This window comes from Rhamphochromis sp. 'chilingali' (assembly GCF_963969265.1).
Source record: "Rhamphochromis sp. 'chilingali' genome assembly, chromosome: 15".
Taxonomy (NCBI): domain Eukaryota; kingdom Metazoa; phylum Chordata; class Actinopteri; order Cichliformes; family Cichlidae; genus Rhamphochromis; species Rhamphochromis sp. 'chilingali'.
The window spans coordinates 24,008,307-24,023,725 of NC_137942.1; the positions used below are offsets into that span (position 1 = coordinate 24,008,307).

Here is a 15,419-nt window from a genome sequence, read left to right on the forward strand (position 1 = left end):
AAGGATTGCACGTTCAAAGGCTGGAAGGAACATTGGACATAAACTTCTGTTTTCAGAACTCAAGAGCACCTGTTAAGATTTACTTTTGTGTCACTGTATTTTTGCCCAGCAGATCCCAGACAGCTCAGCAGCCATCTTCCTCCTCTAAGTCTATGCACACCTCCTCCTCCCCACCTCGACCTGCTGGTGCACCTTTAAACTTCTCTAAACATTTCGTCCACACCTGTCTAAGTTCTGTCCCGCTAGGTGGAACCAAACCAGTGTCTCTGCCTCCAAACCTCGATGAAATGAAGGTAAATTGCACAGCGACATGCACATCCCAGAGAAACCTTTCCTACCTTATGTGTCGTTTTTATAATATGAGTAACATGCATGACTGCATACTAAGCATCCAGTAAAGAATTAAGAGTCTAAATAAATATCTGTCTGTGCTATGACCTGTCAGAACCAAGCTAGGTTTATAGAAGGAACGGACGATTTATCAATAAAGGATGGAGTTAAACGATGTATTAAAAGTGTGTAGTAATGGTAGGGCTAAGTGGGTGGCTGTGGCCAGGTGGGGGCCACAGCAGCAATATGTTCAGGGAATCCAGAGATTTCTCTTGAAAAATATAGTGGCAGGTAGGGGTGCAACGATACACAAAATTCACGGTTCGGTTTGGTTCGATACTTTGGTGTCACGGTTCGATATTTTTTCGATACAAAAAAATGTTCATGCCTTTTTAATTTGTCATTTATTAAAATTATAAATATATATTTTAACTCAAAAGTACAGTTTTTAAATTTAACCCTAACCCTTGTGCGTGTTTTTTATTTTGACAGCGAATGCGCACCTGCGGACCACTTATGTGCAGCCCTGGTTATTTAGCTCGTCATATTGCAGCCACAGAAATTATTTTGTCCATGAAACCATAAAGCTGCACTTTCTTTTTGCCTTATAGTCTGATTTGTCATAACTTCTCCGTTTTGTGGTAAGCTTTTCTTTGGCTGTCACTTCTTCACCCTGACCTGTCTTATTTGGCTCAGCAGAACTGAAATGCTTTTACACGCGCACTCACATAAGCTCAGCGATTCTCTGCGCGATCAACCTCTCACATGTTTAAGCTTGCTGCGGGAGATTTCACTTGTCATGTTTGCATAGTAAGCTAACGATTAATAAGACGATGTCAGAGGAATTGGTGCACAAATTATCATCACTCACAGATCAGTGCTGTCGCTCTCTATACACAGTTCGCGCGATTGCAAAGTGAAAGCAAAAAAACAAGCGCAAATTCAAACGCGATTGCAATATGTCACATATTGACAGTGGCTCACCGATGCCAATGACATAATTACCCAGCTACATTTCTGAAAGAATGCAAAAGCATTGACATATATTTTTCCTTCCTACAATAGCCCGACGGGCAGGGCAGAGATAGATTTTGGTAGCCCGACTGAAAAAATCGCTAGCCCCGGGACGTCGGGCTAGCGATATTGCGAGCCCTGTATCTGATTGAGGAATCACTCATCTTTGGAAAAGAGAGTTTATTACAGAGAAATGTCTCTTTCCAAAATAAAAGCTATACTATCCGCTTCTTCTGGGCTATATTCTCAGCAGCATAAGGAGAATCATGTGCTAACAGCTGTCTAAATGACTCGGCTAAAGTTAGTAGCATGCTTGTTGTTTTTGTCTTTGCACTAGGATGATGTCGGCGTAAATGTGCAGTCATATTCGTTGTGTTCCCACTAGTGCTTTCAGGTTAATCTCGTTGAAATGACCTTAACGCCACAACACGGCAAATCTCCGTTAACGAGCTACCGCCGATCGCTCCGTGCATGGGGCTAGACGGCCAACACGTTAACGAGCTAACTGGGCTAACACACTAGTTCCCACCCATGTAATTGAGCATTGCGTGGCACATCCAACATACTGTTTTACTTTAGTCCATGACTCGCTTACCTTCAGGGTCATACGTCACATGAAAACCAAAATAATTCCAAACGCCAGATCTGAATGAGGGTGGGGGAGGTCCATGTTGCAAGGAGAGCTTAACTTCTGTCTCGCTAGCTTGCCCTGCGCTCTTCCTTCTGATGATGCTGTCTGTGTTGAGCGCTCAGTGAATCTGCGTTCGACTACTCCGCCTAGGCTGCACTGTCGAGCCTAGGCGGAGTAGTCGAATGCAGATTCACTGAGCGCTCAACACAGACAGCATTGTCAGAAGGAAAGTTGATAAAATAAATTACAAATTTTGTATTGTTCGATACATATGCGTACCGAACCGAAAGCACTGTATCGAACGGTTCAATATCGATACGAATATCGTTGCACCCCTAGTGGCAGGGGGGCTGGAGGAGAGGCTAGAGCTGGAGGAGAGGCAGGGTGAAACAAGCAGGTTTGCAGATTAATTCAAAAGGCTGGAATGAGACTAACCGGCTGTAGTAGCTGATTCTACAATCTGGAGTTGTAGTGGAGTTGAAGTTGAAGGTGACTGGTCCATTCAAATGGTACAACTGAAACCACTCCTGAACTGAGACTAAGGTAAAGAGAAGAGGGAGGCTGGAGCAGCTGGCCTGACATTCGTACCCTTTAGATGGAGTAAATGGGAGATGTGATGTGATGCATGGAAAAAGAATCCTCAAGGTTTCTTTCATTCGATGGAGCCAACCAGCTCAGCGAAGTTAAACAATGAGACAGTGATGGATTACTTCTTCTTCTTGTTCCCGTTTTGATTTCCCTTTCAAATTTATCCTAATCTCTTTGCTTTCCCCGTCTCTCTTTCTTCTATCTCAATTCTGTTTTTAATGCTGTCTTTACATCAGGTTGCGGAACTGAAGTCCGAATTAAAGCTGCGTAACTTGCCCGTCTCCGGCACCAAAAACGACCTCATTGAGAGGCTGAGGACATATCAGGAATTAAGCCGAGGCAGTGACACTACCTCCTCTCCAACAGCAGGGTGTACCACAGGGCCAGGGGCTGAAGGAGCAGGAAAATCATCCAAGAGCGCTGCATTCATCATCACCAGTAACAATACACGCATAGAGGTTATCCTAGAAAGAGTATATAAACTTTCTGTTAACTGTCTAATACCAGTCTTTCTGGACATTTTTGTGTTGCTGAAGTGGGCAGCGGTGGGAGCCTAAATGCAGCAAAACCTCAACAGTTCATGACCTCCAATGGGAGCCTTGCCTCTTCAGCTGTCTCCTTCATTCCCTCCATGAGTCCAGAAGACACCAGTTTTAACAGTGACCTCTTAGGGGAGCTGGTAATACCTTTTTGTTGCTATAATAAACCTTAGAGGACTTCAGAAATTTACTGAAGAAAGCCATGCATTACACATATTTAAGTGTCACAGTGATAAATTCACTTCCTCTCAGAACTTCCTTGTTTGACAAGTTCAAGATCAAAACTAAAATACAAGTGTTGATAATGAGACACTTATATTGCTAATGAAGTTGACAAGCGGAAGATGATAGATTTTATTATATTAACAAAAACAATAATTATAAACATAGCAAAAATAAACATTATGGCTATGGTAAAAAAAAAAAAAGTGAAACATTCCTCAGAGATTTTGGTCCACATTGACATGACAGCGTCACACAGTTTTTCTGGATGCACATCCATGATGTGAATCTCATGTTCCACCATAAAAAATGAATGAACATGAAGTACATTTGTATGACAAATTAAAGGAAAACCCAATTTACATGTCTTTGTGAGGTCTTAAACCAGCAGTCCCCAAAATTTTTTGTGCCACGGATCAGTTTATATTTGACAATATTTTCACAGACCGGCCTTTAAGGTGTCGCAGATAAATACAACAAAATAAAACCAGTACTGGTACCAAAAAAAAGATTTATTCATAACACACAGGAAAACACCCAGGGAAACAGAGTTAATGATAAAAACGCTAAAAAAATAATGATAAAAACTCTCAACTCTTGCAGCCTGGTACCAAATGACTCACGGAACGGTTCCGGTCTGTGGCCCGGGGGTTGGGGACCGCTATGTTAAACCATGACATGTCACCAAAATTAGTTCAATTCTGTAAAAATTCTACAGCACATGATTCCTCTTATTTCTGTACTCATCAACTATTCAGCTGCCCCTCTGACACTATCAGCCTGGAAGAGCCCCCATGCATTAGCCAGAAATGTTTAATGACAGAATAAAGGTGATCGCTCAGATCCCACACTGTAACAGAGGCACTGGACCATAAGTATTCAAGTTTTTCCTTTAATTTTTCAGCTCCTTGTATATTGTAAGGTGAACCATTATATAATTAAAACTGCAGACACACAGTTTGCTTTACACTTATAGATGACCTATTTCTTCTCTCAATAGATGAGTTCACCTCTCAACCAATTGAGCCTCCAGCCATCTTCAGTTGCTCAGCTCTCCACAAACGTTAAAGAGGAGCCTCGATGCTCGACTCCCGCTCCTTGTCAATACTCTTTAAAGTCTGCCTCTCTTCAAAGACGCTCCTCAGTATCTTCAGGTGTCCCAGCCACTACGAGCACAGTTCCTGTACTGAGTGTTGATAAAGACAGATTGCTGCAGGAGAAAGATAAGCAGATAGAGGTGCTGACCAGGATGTTGTGGCAGAAACAGAGATTGGTGGAGGTGCTAAAAATGCAGCTGGAAAATGGAGACAGAGGAAAGGCTCCAGAGCCAATCAGTCCTCTCGGGGTAAAAGAAGAACCTCTCGATGAGCCCGATGTTGCCTTCTCAATGGACTTTGATCAATTTCCCTCGCAAAAATCACCTATTTCACAAGAGATGGATATTACCAAGGTAATTGTGAAACAGGAAGTAATTGAGGAAGAAGAAGTTAAACCTGAGAAAAATTTCCAGTCCCCAATCACTCATGGATTGCCACAGTCCTCAACCCAAACACAGGAGGAGCAGCTGGCTCAACAACACACCATACAGAAAGTCCTGCTACAGCAGCAGCAGCACATCATCCAGAATCAGACGCTGGAGAATCAGCACGACCTGCAGAAACTTTGTCAGCAGAGAAAGAAAAAATCTCAAAACCAGCAAAAGCAGCTCCTGCTGCAGTCACAACAGCAGCATCAACAGTCAAAACACGTGCAACAGATGCAGCTGAAGCAACAGCTTCTGCTGAAGCAACAAAAGTCGCACATGTTGCCACAGCAAATGAAGACTAAACAACAGACTAAACAACTACAGCAAATCCAGATTCAGACCAAAATACAGCTGAAGCAGCAACAGGTGCCCAAACAGCAGGTGAAGCAGCAGCAGCAGCAGCCATCTAAGGTTAGGACTGTCTTTTATCTATAGTGTGTGGGGTTGGAGTTTTATTTAACTGCATTGCTTGTAAAGTTCTGCTCTTAAGAAGGATCCTGAACAATCAGCTCTGGTAAGAATTTAGAATAAAGAGAATAATTATAACAATCATATCTAGCAAGCACTGAGTATGATGAATCAAAACGGAAGTTAATTTGTTGCCATGCTGGTATGCAGTGAAGTGTAGACTAGACTGTGTAGGTTCTTCCCATAAAAGTTCTCTTTTCTGTTGAACAGGTGCCTCAAGCATACCTGAAACAGCAGTCAGGCTCAAGTGCCTCTTTCTCACTGGACCACCTTAAGATTGACTCCACCCCAACCCTGGTCACTGACACCAACGGTAACCATTTTCTGATCGCGCTGACCAATCACCTTACTGGAAACAAAATAAAGGACCCTGCTGAGGGAAAGGCAACCAATCACATTACACTGCAGGTACGTAAACTCAGTGTGCATGCAATCTTGCTGCTTTTTGAGCTACAGAATTACAATTATAGTTAAATGTAAAGAATATCAAACAGTACTGCAATTCTCAACATAATGTTTAAGAAGATTCATTTTAAGTTTTACAATGATAGCATTAGTGTTAAAATGTTGAAGGACTGACTCACAAAAGCTTTGTCAGTCATATTTACATAGATTAATTTATTATATAAATATATAGTGCGATATAGTCTATACAGCATTAATGTTGGCCACACAGGCACTGATCTCTGCATTTCCTGCAAAAAAGTATCAAGCTCAACTCAGCAACTCAGGGCAAAGCTGTATTCAGATCCTACAGGTGGATGTTGCTTAAGGCTGGCCTTTTTGTAGAAGCATCAGGAAGCCGAGTAGCTTTTAGGTTGGTGGTGTACACAGGCAGACCAAAAACGGATAAGCAGATCATTGTTAATTGAGCTGGACTGCATGAAATTTGTTTCATTGCTTTGCTGTCCGTTCACTTCTTACATTGATAACTACCTCATTTGTTCCTATAGCGACTCCAGTCTACTCCAGCCAAACGTCCAGGCCACAACCCTGTTAAGCTGACCAGAGCTGATAGTAAAGCTCAGCAAAGCATGCAAGTGAAGCTTGTGAAAAAGCACACTAAGGTGAGGATTAAAACAAGACATTTCTGATATGACTTTGTTGCCCAAGCTTAGGTAGTGTATACAATGGGAGAAATGATTCTTTGATTCCCTGCTGAATTCATAAGTTTGCTCGTGTACAAAGAAATGGAAGGCGTCAAAATTTTATGGTAGTTTAATTTTAACAGAGAGACAGAATATCAACCAAAACTCTAGAAAAAACACATTACATAAAATTTTGAACTGAATTGCATCTCATTGAGTAAAATAATTATTTGATCCCCTACAAATCAGCCAGAATTCTGGCTTCCACAGATGTGCTATGTGCCCACGTGGAACAAAGATCGATCAATCGGTCAATCGATCGGTCAATCAATCAAAGATCTCAACTCGTTGTGTGCATAAAACACACCTGTACACAGCATCACTTTCTTCCATTCTAACCTTTTACAATTTTATTTATATAGAGCCAAATCACAACAACAGTTTCCACTTTATATTCCAAGCTAAAGGCCCAAAAATACTACAGAAAAAAACAGAGGAAACTATGAACAATAATGAGAAGACAAAACTCCCTTTTAACAGGACAAAACCTCCAGCAGAACCAGGTTCAGGGAGGGGCAGGCATCTGCCACAATTGGTTGGGGTGAAGGGATGAAGACAGGACAAAGACACACTGTGGAAGAGAGCCAGAAATTAATAGTAACTAATAATTACATGCAGAGAGGTGTATAAACACATAGTGAGTCAAAAAGGTGACAGAAGAAGAAGCACTCAGGTCATGATGGGAACCCCCCAGCAACCTAAACCTACTGGAGCATGACTAAGGGAGAATTCAGGGTCACCTGATCCAGCCCTAACTATATGTTTTATCAAAACAGAAAGTGTTAGGCCTAATCTTTAAAAGTAGTGAGGCTATCTGTCTCTCTCCACCTCTCCACCACCATAGGCCAAGAGTTGTCAAACAATGTCAATCTGCACAAGGCTGGAATCGATTACAAGACTTGATGAGAAGGTAAGGATCTGTTGAGGCGCCATGGAAGAAATCTAAAACGACCATCAATCCCTCTTGGCCTGCCACTCCATGGAAGATCTTACCTCATGGGGTGTAATAGATTGAAATCTTGCAGCACCCAAAAGGATCCCCTGCTCAAGAAGCCACATGTACAGGCCCATCTTAAATTTGAAGGCTTGGGAAGAAGTGCTGTGGTCAAAAGAAACCAAAATCAAACTATTTGGCATCAATTTAACTCACCATATTTGGAGTAAGAGAAATGCTGATTATGAACACCAATGCTACAGTCAAGCATGGAGGTGGAAACATTCTGCACTGGAGCTGTTTTTCTGCTGAGGGTACATGATAACTTCAATGAGGGGCCAATGGACAGGGCCATGTACAGTAAAATCTTGGATGACAATCTCCTTCCGTCAGCCAGAACACTGAAGGTGGATCATGAATGGGTCTTCAAGCATGACAGTGACACAAAACACCGCCAAGGCAACAAAAGAGTGACCAAAGACGCACATTAATGTCATGGAGTACCCTAGGCAGTCTTCCGACTTCAGTCTTATAGAAGATTCAATTCAATTCAATTTTATTTATATAGCGCCAAATCACAACAAAAGTCGCCTCAAGGCGCTTCATAGATCTGTGGAGAGAGCTGAAGCTCTGAGTTGCCAAGAGCCATCGAAGAAACCAAAAGGAGTTTAAGATTTCTTTAAAGATGGGGGGTCACCTGTGATGTGTGCAAACCTGGTGACCTTCTACAAGAAATGCCTTACTACTGAGCTAACCAACAACAGTTTCTCTACTTTGGGATCAAGTACTTATTTCGGTCATTAACATAAAAATCAATGTACATTTCTGGATTTTTGGTTTATATTCTGTCTCTCTCCATTAACACAAAACTACCATAACAATTAGAGAATCTTCAACAGGGGATCAGCTATTTTTTTACCCCATTGTAACTGTATTGAAAAACTTAAAGTGTTACATTTCACTACAGTAGATCAGTATGGTCAATATGCCACTTTGAGTGGGTTTTAGCTCAGAGCATATTTCTTTTGTAGCAAAATTTTGTAATAAAAATTGCTGACTCTGAGGTATATAGATTATCTGTCATATCAAGGATCTGAAAAGGCACATCGTCTTCAAGGCTTTAAGCAATTGTATTTTTAAATATCATTTATCTCTATTAGACTACAGTGAGAGGAGAAAAACCAAAATCCTTGGGATCTTTTTATTTGCTATCCATGAAGTTTCCGTATAAAAGATCTCAAGTAATTTTCTTAAATATTTGTACCATTTCTTTTTATATTTGATGAGTTATACAGTTTAATCTCAATGAAAACCACACACCCCCTGAGCCATCTCCAGTGCTGAAACAAGTCTGTTAATGCGCCACAAAGAGATAGAGAAACATGAGAGTGTGAGGGAACTGCTCTAGTGAGTGCAATCGCATCGAAAATTAATGATGTATGCTGTTTGAGACAATGACAGCGGTCCTTGATAAGTCTCTGACACTAGCCCGATGCTGATTATTATTGCTTTGCTAATTACTCCTACGACATCCTCCATTACGATGATTTACGGTGTTAATGGAGGAAGAACAAAGACTCTATTGCATTTTGGCTAATTGAGATGCACAGTATATCCTGCCGAGTGCAGGTGTGCTGGAGCGCGTGGTCACTGGGCCAAAGCCTGCCTCAAACACCTCAGGATTTAGTGGAACACTGTATCCTGATTAGCAATTTTTCCGTGTCTCGTTTTGCCTTCTGTGACACTTGATTTAGAACTTGTCTACATCTTATGAATAAATTTACTGGTAACTACATCAGTACTGCTGACTTTTATTACTTTTACGGTGCTTACAGTCCTTTCCAATTTTGTTCTTTAATTGAAAACACAGAATGGAGTACTTCAAGTGTCTGTAGAGAAACCACACCAGGGCACAGCTCAGTGTTTGTCAGCACCTCCCAGTCTACAGCCATTCTTCAGGGACCAAGAGCCTGCTCCCTCAGGAAAAAACACCCCTTCATCTCCTTCTCAGGGTGTAAGTAATCCAGCATTGATGTGAATAATTTGTCATGGTGGGCCTGGAACAGGACTTGGAACTTTTTAGTTCTTCATTCATTTTCGCTCACTTCATCTTATCTCTACCAGGAGGTGTGCCCAAATCTGGAGGACTTGTTTAGTCCTGTATCTCCGGCTTCTGTTCAGACAGCAGCCTCATCTCCCGATGACAAAGTATGATGATTAAAAAAGACATTTCAGTCGCAAAATTTACCCTTTTTTTAAACTATGTTTTTGATCATGGGCTTTCACATGAGGCATTTGTATCATATAGTAACACTATATGTAGTTTAAAACATTACATGTTGTTTCTCATCAGGACACAGATCATGAAGATGACTTCATTGACATCATCTTGCAGAGAGGAGGTAAGATCTCAAGATAGATAGATAGATAGATAGATAGATAGATAGATAGATAGATAGATAGATAGATAGATAGATAGATAGATAGATAGATAGATAGATAGATAGATAGATAGATAGATAGATAGATAGATAGATAGATAGATCATGTTCGAGTTTTTTGCCCTCAACAACATGTTCATCACCATTTTCAACTCAATCTGGAGAAGCAGGGGCACTGAAAAAGCTCAAGAGGTCCAAAGTTGTTGTTTTTTTCCCCTATTGGCTTTTTGTCATCACATTTTCATCACATCTCATTTAAAAGTTCAGCAATTCCATTATGGAATCATGGATTGGTAGTTATCAGCAAATAGCATATATCAGCCAGTAATATTGGCCCGCTGATTGGTCAAGCTCTAAGCTATATTTAGTTACTCTGTAGGTTTCTGACTTAATCAGTGTTTTGATTTGTTGTCACTAATACCTGCTGGGTTCTGTGTGGGGGTCGTGCTGTTGGTTTCACTGCCTTAAGCCTTCCCTGGAGATATGCTCCAGAACAGAGCGAGCCACTAAATATAAATTACTGCAGATGGAAATAGAGAGAGATGTAAATAATCTTCTTTTGCCCCTAATACTTGGTTTAGAGTTCTTTCTATTTTTGTTGTTTTAATGTTATCTTTGTCTTTCCTTTCAGAAACTTCCTGTAAGCCTCCACCAGACCTCTCTCTGAACCGCCTTAATCAAGACTCCTCTGCTTGTTCACTTCCTCCCTCACCACTCCAGATGTTGCTGCCCCCGTCTCCCCCCATTCCGCCTTGCTGTGGCACTCCACACCCTGACCCCTCTTTGCAGCCTGAGCTTCAAACTGTGGCCGACACCACAGGACAGAAACAACACCTTAGTCATGCTGAAAGTGGGCGCCTTGAGGACTTCCTCGAAAGCACCACTGGAAGGCCTCTTCTCGGGGTGGAGCCCGGAGGTCTACTTAGCTTGATTGATGACCTTCACAACCAAATGCTGTGCACTTCCAGCATTCTGAACCACCCCCTTTCTCCCATGGATACCTCAGACACGGCGTCATGGGAGCAAGGGTTGGACAGTATGGACTGGTTGAATCTTACCACAGAAAGAGATAGAGAAGAGGAAAGTCCATCACTGGCTCTCCAAACTCCCCCTAGTGTCTTTTCCACAGACTTCCTGGATAGTTCTGACCTGCACATACATTCGGAATTCTCCCTATAGCCTAGAGCTACTGGAAAACTGATATCCTATGTAGATGGGTGCAGTTACTCATTATCCAGTCACTTACACATAAAAACATGCAACTGATTGCTGAGGTTTCAGTATTTGATTAGGGCACTTAGTCTCTATGTTCTCATACATTTGGATATTGGATCTTCAAGAGCTTTGACCTTTGTTTATTTGTTTATATTTTGCTGCACTGATTTTGATGCTCTTATTAGGCAGGTCCTATATCTGTTAGTGCATCTTTAGCAAAGGTCTTGTTGACACTTTTGTGCTTTTAACTCCAACATAATCCCCAAAAATATAAATTACTCTTGTCTTACCATAGACACAGTGTTCAAGTAAAGAGGTATGAAAACTTACTTGATATTTGTCTAATGACAATGCAATCTCCTTGCTTGTAATTTAAATAGTAATCAATAACCAAAGTTAAAGGAGAAACTTTTAAGATCGATACCAATATTGGGTGAATTTTAAAATGAGATATTCTGATATATCGGCTGATATTTTTTCTCCTTTCAGGCACAGAAAACACAAACAGATTTCCTCGATAGTTGCTATGTGTAGTTATTTATTTACTTGTTTGTACACTGCCCAACTCTGCTTGGACTAGTGGGACACCGATGCAACACTGATGTTGCAAACACATTTACTGCCAAAAGGGAAGTTGCAAGCGCCCTTTGTTGGGCAAACTATGCAAATTCAAACCCACATAACATGGTTGAAGGGTGTTTCTCCCTTCTCTTCTTTACTTTAAAATTTTCAGTCATCAGCCAATAAATGCAGATACCGATAGATCATCAAATATCTAATGCTGGCTAATAATAGTGGGATTTACAATGACTGTAGCTCCATGTTATGGAAATAACTTTGGATATTTTGCAGGCTACAGCCATAAAAGTGTTACTACTGTATTTAGTGCTAGTCAAACTTACACACATTATGTATGTGCTACTGCTCTGGAACTGAACTCTGGATTTTTCAAGGATTCATTCCCATGAAAAATCAAACTGTTGATATTTCACAAGCATTTTCATGCTAATATGTTATAAGTGTTGTGGTACAGGATACATCTATCTCCAGAATTAAGTACAAAAATCATCCAAGCACAACATCAAAACTTAGGTACACACTTAGCTTATGCAAAATGTTTGGAACAATCATGAATTATTACATCAAAATTAACAGTGTTACAATAAAGGGAGTTTAAAGGCTGTATTTGGCTTAAGTCCCACAGTATAGTGGGGAAAACAAAAACAATGACAGTGTTGGTATTAAATGTTGGTTTTAAAAACCCAGACTGCACAGCACTGTTTGCGTTTGAATTTATAAAACTATGCAAAAAAAAAAAAAAGAAAATAGAAAATTGATTGTGACAGGAGAGTTATGGAATGAAACTACTGAAAATTGTTGATTGTTTCATTCACAGCCCAGCTTCTCCTAAAGAAATATTATATACATTATATAGAAGATTAACTGTATGCCAAAGACAAATCCCTGGTTTTGAATGTATGGAACGTGAAAACTGATATGTGAGCTGCTGGTTCTTGAAAATAATGAGGAAATAAACAATATAATAACAATGCCGCAATTTATTTGGCACTTTTTCAATAGAAAATGTTGAACTGATCAGTGTTTTTGACAATATAAAGTGTGATGCCCAGTGTTTTACTGTTTTGTTTGGGTTTATTTTAGAGTTCCAAAATGATATAAATGTAAATACATGAAACATTATTTTAAAAAAAACTCTGATCATTTTATATTTCTGTTTAATGTGTGAATCTGTTGGTATGATATGCTCACAGTGCTTCCTGTTTATATACTGTTTGGTATTTATGGTATATTAGTGATCCCCAAAAGGATTGGACATTGCCTGTATTCAGCCGTCTTTATGTTTGCTCTTGTTATAAATGATCAATGCACACGTGATGATGAAAGAGAATAAGATATGATATAAAAGGAGAAACTCTTGATGTCTGATTCACTTATTTTGAATTCAATTATTCTTAAAGGATTTTTGCAGTTATTTTGTTTTTTACTTGTTTAGTTGTCCTGTACTGTATCAGAGCTTTTAGTGCTGTCATTTCACATTTCAGACACTGAACACTTACCATTTTAAGGCACATTTGTTTCTAATTTTCTTCTTTTCTTCTTGTGTAATTCAGGTTTCTTGGTGCTGTTTGATCAGAAATTAATTTGTCTTGAGAATAACAACAACAACAAAACATTTGAAGGCAATGTAGACAACTATGATGATATCCATGAACACATATGCTGAATTTACCATGCACATGCAATATACATGTCATTACATTTTTCAGTGCGTTACTATTTATATTGTACTAAATGTGTAATGTTCTGGCTCCTATGAAAGAGCTGCTACTGCATTTTGAATTTGTTTTACGCAATACTAATATTTTATAAGTGTTGTGGAAACTGTCATAAGACCATGTTTCCCCTGTGGGAAAAAATATTTCAGGCATTCTGTTGTAGGTGGAAGAAATATTTATTGCATTTTAGTGCCAAAGAAAGGACAGTCCCAAAGGCTACTCTTTTCTATTTTAACTATTCATATGTTGCTCTTTGTTTACTATTCTTTTCAGATGAAGAACTCTCTTCGTCTGTGCTTCGTTTCAGCTTGTCTAATCTTCAGGTTTCTACTATGGAAGACGAGTAGAAAGTGGGCAGTGGTCCTAAGGTCACACATACAGTCAGGTGATGGTGATGCAAAGACCCTTTAGACCAGCGGTCCCCAACCTTTTTTGCACCACGGACCGGTTTATGTCTGACAATATTTTCATGGACCGGCCTTTAAGGTGTCGCAGATAAATACAACAAAATAAAATCAGTACCAGTACAAAAAAGGAAGATTTATTCATAACACATGGAAAAAGACCCGGGGAAACCGAGTTAATGGGAAAAACGGTAAAAAGAAATAATGATAAAAACCGATAGAAACCCTGAAAACCATAAATTTCACACCCACACTGACACAAATCCCTATCCTAAAGAGGACACCAACAAAAACCCTCTTTCTTTGGTGTTTGAATGCAAAAGCTACAACACAAAGAAAAGTTGAAAACCTGCCCGAAGACATTCAAAACTATCACCACTGCACTCTTTTTGTGTACAGTGCTGTGTGACTGTCTATGTCTTATTAAATAAGCTTACTTATTATCAGTGTTGGGCAAGTTACTTTGCAAAAGTAATTAATTATAGTTACTAGTTACTTCTTCAAAAAAGTAACTGAGTTAGTAACTGAGTTTCAAGATTCTAAAAGTAATTAATTAATTGAAAAGTAACTATTGCATTACTTTAAAAAAAATGTTTAACCCTCTGTCCAGGGTATAATTGGCCATTTTTAACCACTTTTGATTTTCCCTCCACATTTCACCTTTAAAAACTATTTACTTTGCCTTGTTTGGTATCATCCTTTTCAGCACAACCTCACGTGTCTGAATTTACAGTTATGTTTTCATTTTGACATACTGTATTAACACAATTGATAAAAGCAGACAAAAAACATAAAATCCGAGTAGAAAGTTATATTTTTTACTGTAACAACCACAAACATGTTTATTGAATCATATTTCATAACCTTAAATGCAAATATAAATTGTCAATTTTAAAATCCTCTGCACAAGTTTTGCAAACAAAGTTATTTGCAGCCATTTACCTTTTACCCTTTTTTTTATAACCATTTCAAACTATTTACAGAACCATCAGCTGTTCTGCATTCAATAAGATGCCTCACAAATTATTTGTGCCACTCCAAAAAAACTATTTCTGTCCACTATGAAGGAGAACATCACAGCCTGATACCTGCAGGTCTGACAGCAGCAGGTGTATCACTCCTGTCTCTACCTGGAGACAGCAGTCGCCTCATTGTTCTGACACACAACACAATACTATCCACAACACTGCACACTAACTACACAAGACAACACATTAACTACACGCTCCAAACACGCTAAACGTCACAAATCTCTCACATCCCAAAACTCCCTCTCTCTCTTTTTCTGCTGTCTTTATCTCTCTCTCTCGCTCTCCTGAACCTTCCCCCTCTTCCTAAACAACCAAATGTCATGTTGCCATATCATTTTTGGATTGACATGGTACATTTTTCCACCAAAACGAACGGGCTGTTTTTTGCTTTGTTTTTTTATTTTTTGGCTCATAAGCAGAGAGTGCTTGCTGCGCTGTCCTTAGACAGTAAACGTAGCGAAACTATTCAGGAAAAACACGCTTATATATTATTTATCATGACTCTGGTTTTACGTGGTCTATTGACACAATTTATAAACTGGTGTATGTCACCTTGTTGCTTTGTCTTGAAGTGGTCATGTGATTGACTTACCACGACTACTTTATTCTTCCTCAGTCAAACAGCAGCACTC

At 39.6% G+C, this 15,419-nt stretch overlaps 1 protein-coding gene across 4 annotated transcripts in view; it reads left to right on the plus strand.

Moving 5' to 3' along the window:
* The window catches only part of LOC308411019 (myocardin-related transcription factor A-like), a 37,057-nt gene extending 24,052 nt beyond the window's left edge, over nt 1–13,005 (plus strand). For 2 of the 4 annotated variants that reach the window (XM_080904710.1, XM_080904713.1), the window contains 10 exons: nt 110–293; nt 2,800–3,001; nt 3,100–3,242; nt 4,325–5,260; nt 5,528–5,725; nt 6,271–6,384; nt 9,270–9,413; nt 9,524–9,607; nt 9,753–9,801; nt 10,472–13,005. In XM_080904710.1, coding sequence (XP_080760836.1) covers nt 110–293; nt 2,800–3,001; nt 3,100–3,242; nt 4,325–5,260; nt 5,528–5,725; nt 6,271–6,384; nt 9,270–9,413; nt 9,524–9,607; nt 9,753–9,801; nt 10,472–11,019 — 2,602 coding nt within the window. In that variant the 3' untranslated portion in view covers nt 11,020–13,005. Of the gene's footprint in view, nt 1–109; nt 294–2,799; nt 3,022–3,099; nt 3,243–4,324; nt 5,261–5,527; nt 5,726–6,270; nt 6,385–9,269; nt 9,414–9,523; nt 9,608–9,752; nt 9,802–10,471 lie in introns of all 4 variants that reach the window. The other 2 variants (XM_080904711.1, XM_080904712.1) reach the window with 2 other exon arrangements.
* Nucleotides 13,006–15,419: the final 2,414 nt, after the last annotated feature.